This window comes from Ixodes scapularis, unplaced genomic scaffold (assembly GCF_016920785.2).
Source record: "Ixodes scapularis isolate PalLabHiFi unplaced genomic scaffold, ASM1692078v2 PGA_scaffold1__304_contigs__length_218370807, whole genome shotgun sequence".
Taxonomy (NCBI): Eukaryota; Metazoa; Arthropoda; class Arachnida; order Ixodida; family Ixodidae; genus Ixodes; species Ixodes scapularis.
This window is the reverse complement of record NW_024609846.1, coordinates 97,014,599-97,022,013: the sequence shown is the minus strand read 5'-3', so window position 1 is coordinate 97,022,013 and position 7,415 is coordinate 97,014,599. Positions and strand designations below refer to the sequence as shown.

At 42.6% G+C, this 7,415-nt stretch overlaps 1 protein-coding gene across 1 annotated transcript in view; it reads right to left on the bottom strand.

The window, feature by feature from the left end:
* Positions 1 to 302: 302 nt before the first annotated feature.
* The window catches only part of LOC8042353 (solute carrier family 25 member 35), a 43,535-nt gene continuing 36,422 nt past the window's right edge, over positions 303 to 7,415 (bottom strand). The window contains exon 4 of the mRNA XM_040211211.3: positions 303 to 1,847. Within this exon, the coding sequence (XP_040067145.1) occupies positions 1,695 to 1,847 (153 nt within the window). The 3' untranslated portion in view covers positions 303 to 1,694. The remainder of the gene's footprint in view (positions 1,848 to 7,415) is intronic.

The following is a 7,415-nucleotide window of genomic DNA, read 5'->3' as shown; positions in this document are numbered from 1 at the left end:
GCAGCTGACGCAAAGGGGTTAGCTAGCTGTTAGCTAGGCGGGATCTGAATTTCAGGGTCGGTATTTAAATGTCCTTTGCTTATTTTCCAAAAGTTTTAAAGCAGAGGGTTGGTGCTTAAGTCTCCAAATAGTTCTGAAAATGGGCTGGGAGAGCCCATTCTTCATCATTAAAAAATATTGTCAATCTGATTATATCAGTTTGTAGAGTAAATCCTGTCAAAAAGGGTTTTACCCGAAAACGAAGAACCCGCGTGTACTTACTTTTTAAAAAGGTGAAAAAGCAAACACTGCCCTAAAGACACTTTTTGTTGCTGGTTTCATGTGGAAAACAAAGTATTTATTACAGGCTCTATGTACAAGGCTTCACAATATTTTCAGTTCAATGGCAACACCTTTTTCAAACCTATTAAGAAACATTTCTTTGGGAACTGACATACACTACTGCTGGCATGACACCTAGTGTCTCCATATAGTCAAAAAAATAAAAATGGTAACTCAGAGCACTTGTCCAGTGCATGCGCAATAAAAAATTTAACACATGTCCCTAATGAATGCCCACAAAATTTTAAATAGAAAATATCAGAAATACAGATGAGATTCCATATTTCGAGTTTGCACAAGAGGTTGCTTATCACAGTGCTAAATGAGATTAAACAACCAAATAAAACAACATAACTGTGCCATTCATGCTCGATGTAGGAACCTTCAAGAAAATGCCACTGTCATGTAAACAAAACATACAAGGCTGTGAACCAAGATAACCCCTGCACTGGTTAAACTAAAGCTGAGTGAAAGGAGGGTTACACTGTCTCACCAGAAAAACTGTAATCTTAGAATAATAATCGGAAGAAAAAAGCTTGAGAGGCTCCCATTTGTGTTTGGCCATTCCCAATCAAGCCGAGAAACGAAACGCATGTGAATGTTCTTTGTGCAGTTCCTGTTCACATAGGCCAGCAACAGTGGCAATCCATGTTAGATGCTGCACAGTAAAGCACCCAAACCTAAAAACAACTCAAACTTGATTGATCTATGTACAACTAGGCAAATACCATCTTTTGGTACTAAAATGCAAAGAATAAATACTTCTAGGTACACAAAATGCTACATCGTTGAGTCACGTGAACACCAGACACCTTGTGCGCAAAAAATTTATGAGGTGCGCGACAAAATGTGGGAACTCAAATAAAAAAAAACAGCAAGTCAAGAATGATGGTGCCATTGTCTTTTAGCGCCCCTCTCCTTGCATTACGGTTGAAGTCCAGTCGTGGTTGCAAATGCCTCAGTCTTAGAAAAAAACCATTGCTTCAACGAAATTCAGCACACTTGCCGAACCAGTGTTCTCTCTTCTACAGCACCTTCTTACAAAACCAGAACCTATAAAGGCATATCCTGTGTGCCTTAACTCTTACAGCTGCACCACGGGTCGCCCGCTAAACATGCTGAAACCTTCACAGCCCGAACGGCAAACAGACCATATCAAGAGGTACAAACATTCCCTTCCTGTCGTAAAAGACAGATTCTGTTCCCCTTACAAATGTGTCACAAAATTGTGAGACACAACCAGTGGTAAAAACGTGCCACATCCATCCATCCAGCAGAGTCCTTCACTCGATCGGGCGGAGCGTGACGCGAGATTGAACAGTAGAGCGGTGGGACGCAGACTTGCAGACGACGTGGGGTTAGCGGGTCGGGGCCTAGGCGGTTTGAATGCCGCTCTCGCTGAAGATGGCATATTTCCGCCTCAGCTCTGTCCAGAAGACCAGGCTCAGTACCGTGTGAGGTCCCAGCCTGAGGAAGCTGGCCGTAACTCCCTTGTAGAAGCCCATCACGCCTTCAGTCTTGAACACCTTTGAAAATAAATAATCGCTAGGTTAGAGGTAAGTGCGAGCACCCTAGCAACATTTTTCAATGTCCAAACAACGGTGGAAGAAGAGACGGGTGTTTGAACAAGACCAGAAAAGGGGACAAAAATTCACTGGGGCTTTGCACGTCTCCCAGAAGGGGCGCTGTCGGTTTGGGACTCCCGCACAGGTGCGGTTGCGCGCAGTGCGGCACTGAAAAGTGAGAGCAAATAAGCTCCTCGAGATCCTCGTCACATGCGCATCCTACGACATTTGTCATAAATTATAGCGAATCTTTGACACACTCGTTCTATGGCAAAACGGTGCAGTTCAGACACCTCTCCCTTCTTCAACCGTGGTCTAGACTCACAAACTACAAAAAGTGATTGCTTGGAGCTTACACTGGAACTGATACACTAGGGAGCTTTAGTAGATTGCTTATGCACTCTGGGAGCCATGGTCCAGACTTTCATAGTTTTTTTCCCCCACCACACTACTGAAATTACATGACCAATTTATGGAAGATTGAAAACCAATAATTAAAGGAGCTGTGCAACATTTTCAGTGCTTTGCTTAAATAATTGTTGGAGTTGGTGTCTCGACCCTTCTGAAGTAAAGAACGAAAAACCGCTTTTGCCTGAATGTCCTAGTTTTTATTTTTAAAAAATGACAAAGATAGGGGTTTTTGGCACCTCTCACCCCCTTCACCATCTTCCAAGTCACGTGCGCTGTGACGTGAAAGGGGGACCCGTGGGGTTCCGGTGAAGATCTCTCTCTAGTGCCATCAGTGAGCAGCGAGAACTCACCCACTTGCAAACAAAATGACCCTATGCTTGCGCCGCATGATCAACATGGCAAAAGGACAAAAGTGCCAACGTGCACAACTGGGTTCCGCCGTCCCCTACGCCGTCCAGCTAATGTCCGGCATCTGGCGGCTCCTCGCGGTAGCATATAGAGCCAACGGTTTTCTTGACCTCGGATAGATGGCGCCACTAAAACTCCATATAACAAAAAGTTTTGTCACTGATACCAGGTTTTGACGCATTTATATTTATGTTGAAATGTCAAGATTTATAGAAAAATTACCTTTCATCGAAAAGGTAGTTGCACAACTTGCTATTTTTTACAAGCCCCCCCCCCCCTTTTGACGTCACGCCGCGTTGCTCTCATGGCCGCCACTCGCAGCTGCAGATCGTAAAATTTTCTCATTTTTGCCTCGTTATTACGTTGCGGAATCACAGCATTTTAAAGGAAGGAGATGTGTTTTTTGCCCTTTGTGACTAGATAAACAATGTAAAAAGTAGAAAATGCAAATTCTCTTAACGTTAAAATTGTTGTGCAGGCTATGATCGACACCATTTTTCAATTTTACTGCTTCATTATTGTCAATCTGCCACACAATCATATTCCACATCGAGTGCGAGCTGCGGAACGACCAGCAGCATGGCTAGGTCCAGACAGATCCATACATTGTTGTGCATTTGAAAGTGCTAGTTGAAGGAGAACGAAAAGGACCATCTGCTTCAGATAAATTCTTTAGATGGACCGACTTTTCAGTTTTAACAGCCCTGTACACTGGGTTTGTTTCTCGACAGGATCCGTTCAGTCGATGGCTAAAAACTTTGTCTTCTTTTTCAACACCTGTGTTCGAAACCAAAACTGTATTGCAAACATGTGATGTACATTTAATTACAAGAACAGCATTAAATGACTCATTCTTTTATCACTTTTGAAGACTAAATAAGGCTGCATATCTATTCAACATTTTTACAAAACTACCACAATGTTTTGTTGCTTATGCTGCCGAAGAGGGTTGCATGGTCAATTCAGAATGGATGGTCAGAAAAGAACACAGCCCACTTCCAGTAAAAGAATAAAAAGGTCACCCGTGAAAACAGTCTGCCTGTGGGTTCTGGCAGCATGGGGCATGGTCTCTGAAAGCTTTGTCGTGTTGAGAAGATGGGACTGTCAAATGTGCTTGACGAAACTGAAGACAATAATATTTGAAACGCAAGTGATGACGACAACCACGACGATGGCCACCATGGTACCGAAAGTGAGAGTTCAGACAGCAACTCCGCGTAAACAAAGTAAGAGTGCCTCGCGAAATTTAAAAAAAAAAATATATATATAAAATCATTGGTATGACATTTCTTTTGTGTGCTGCATCCTACGACCTTTGTAGACGTGTTATTTGGGACGTGTTTGTGAAATCTCCGCATCATTTGTGCCCCCATTTTCTGATGTACCGAAATTCAAAAAGAAAAGTGTACAAATTAGCAAGTAAATCAGAGGTACTCCCTACTGTACGAGGAAAGTCGCACAAAAGTTTTCATGCAGACAATTTTTTCTGCATTTATAAAGGACTAGGACGGCCATTACATTACCTGAGCAACTTTCAAAGCAAGATATAGTATAATTTTTGTCCGAGCTTGTTGGTAGCAAGGCCTTCAATTAATTTCGAACAGATTGAGATAGGCTGCCTTGAAGTTTTTCTCTGCGACTTATTCCCCGATTCTTTCCTCACGTAGTGACACCACAAGGCCATGAAGGGGCTCGCGGCATTTTGAAATAAAAATAAATATATCATAACCTGTCCAGTGTCCTCGCAATTAGAGAAAGGCTGACTGCAGCAAATATTTAGCCCTGGAAGTGTAAATGAAATCCTTCTGGCAAGCTGTTTTGTCCAATTCTGTCTGCCCTAAACACCCAACACAGGAACAGCTTTTCCCTTCTGCTGAGCTCTCAACAACCAACATGTATTTTTTCCCTTTTTCTTTTTTGTTGGCAGCCCTTTCCTTGAAAAAAAAATCTCGAAAAGTTGAACTGATCACAGCCCATCACTTGTCTGGTCTCCGTGGTTTTGCTCTGTCACCAAACCCATACTACTTCATTATCTCCGTCAAATAAGCACTGAAATATTGTCGCATGTCCATATACCACAGCTCATGAAAAGACAGCGTTGTCCATTCCTGTATTATAGCCAACTTAAAGGAGGACATGGGTCTTTGGAAACAAAACATTCCTAAAACCTCAATCTTTTGAAAATAGCAATGTTGACTTCTACAGCTGTCGCCTTTCTGAATCTAACACGTTTCCAATTTCGTGGATGAATATTTGAGCTATACATCAATTTATAATGTCTATGCAGGCTGAATGTGCGTTGAAGTCGACTCTAAAATTGTGTTTTCACAAAACACAATTTTTCAACTTGTTGAAAATTTGCAGGATGGATATCTCAGCATCTAGGGCACATAGAAATATAACTTCTCCGAAAACAAGTAGCTAAATGTGTGAAGCATACAATGTTGAGAGCAGATATCTAATATAAGTCTAAGAAATTTTTCTAATTTATATTTTGTTTTATTATTAGTTAGCCACATATAGTGCTCTGAACTTCAATGCGTCATAAAATCACTAATAATAGGTTAATCTTGAAAGTGGTTCCAACATTGCATTATCTACACTTCGTAGTATCTAGCCATGTGCTAAAAAGGATATTTTGTTCAGTAGTTTTTTTTCCCTATTGTTCCTCCAAACAAATGCAGGTGAGCTTTAATTATCTTGACGACACTTGACGACTTAATTATCTACTAACTTAGAAAATGACCAGATATTTTAAATCAGCCCTAAAAGCTGAATAAACTTGTGCGGTTTCATTAGGTTTCGTCATAAAATAAGAAAAAAGCTCCAAGGCCAATGTTCCCCTTTAAGCCTGTGCAGCATTGTGTGGTTCACATTCATGCCTGTCGTCATATCTAACATGAGGCCACTCAATTCGGCAGTTCTTTTCTATATTTCCCATGAATATATCTTTTCTATATTTCCCATGTGGAAACAAACACTAATAAGTAGTGATGGGCCAAACTTTTGAAGAATCGGCAATAGACCCTTTCCGAAATTCAGACTGGCCACTTTGATCACTACCATCATCTGTGGAACGGCATCTGTGCCATACCAATGGCGGCCTTGTAGTGACTGATAAAGGAAGACGTTGAAGATGCTCCTAAGCGGATGATGCAAGGCCTGTACATTCGGGGGGTCAGTACGACGCGACGTAGGAAAGGAACACAAGAGCTACGTAAGCGTTTATTTCTAATAACTCAGATTCAGTCAATCTGTGGGCGGCACACAATCGGCTTTAAAGCACCTTGGTGTATAGAATTTTCTCGAGCCATCTGAGTGGGTTGGTGCTTTGTTCTGAATGCAGGTTCTTGGTCACCATCGAACTGAAAGTGATCGAGAAAGAATTCACAATAAACAAGTCCTCGCATGCCGTTGACTTGCTAAAGTGATGGTGCCGGTAGAAGTTCATATCCGCCATTGATATGGCAAAACATAAACTGCTTTACGAACCACCAGATGGCACTGAATTTCGGAAATGGTCTATTCGGCGTCGAATATTGAGGTTCAGCAAAGCCGAAGTTTTGCCGATCTTTTCTAAAGATTCCGCCAAAATACATTGTTGCCAGACTTAAAAGTTGATATTTTGTTGTTTTCTGGCAAAAGAAGTTTTTCATTTTTTTTATTCCTTAAATACAACATATACTGCATATTGACACAGTTATTACTAAATAAGGTGATATTCTACAAGATAATTGTATTGGTGTCATTTTTGTGTGTTTACTGACAAATTTTATATTGATTTCTTGCAGAAGTGGTGTGAAAACGAGGTTGGGTAGTAGTGGCCACAGTCATGATACGAGAGTTTCAGTTCTGAGGCCTTAACAGCACAAATGTACAAGTGTGTACCGTATTTACTCGCATAATTTGCGCCCACACGTAATTTGCGCACCCCTAACTTAAGGCCCAGATTTCTAGAAAAAAACTAATTGCTTGCGTATTTTGCGTGCCCTGCACCGTTCTGCACCAGCAAGCCAACCGTTTCTCCAGACGCCCCACAGGCACGCGAGCGAAAAGCTGCGGAAATTCCGCGCAACCGTGAGAGGCGAGAGTGAGAGAAAGATGCGACTCTGCGCTTCCCTGCGCGAGCTACGGGACGCGCGCGCGCACCTCTGGCTCAATGCTGCGAGGTGGTTGGCCTGCAAGGGACCATGACATCACGCTGAGATTCCCGGATGTGGAAACTGTCGTGTGTGTCTGTGTGTCGTGTGGTGTGCGCTTGCGGTCGTCTGGAGTGGCAGTGGCGCGAAGTCTGCGACATCTGCGACGCCAAAGCGCATGCTTTCCGTTGTTTGCATTGTGTGGCTCAAGTTTGACGCCGTCAACAGTTTTCTCGACGATTGCTCTTGCGATGGGTTACAATAACAATACAGCGAAGTTGAAGCTTCTCGTGATCAAGTTTGCTGAGGAAAATGGAAACCACGCTGCTGCCAGGCAGTTTAGGGTGAGCGAGAGCCACGTACGTTATTGGCGAAGACAGAAGTTGCAACTGGCAAGTGCAAGACCGGGAAGAAAAGCGTTTCGGGGGCCGAAACGAGGGAACTTTCCTGTTGTTGAAGATGAACTGCTACAGTATTTTCGTGATCACAGGTCGGCTGGTCACGCCGTGTCGTGCGAGATGCTACAGTTTCAGACAAGAAAGATTGCACAAGAAAAAGGTATCTCAGCAGC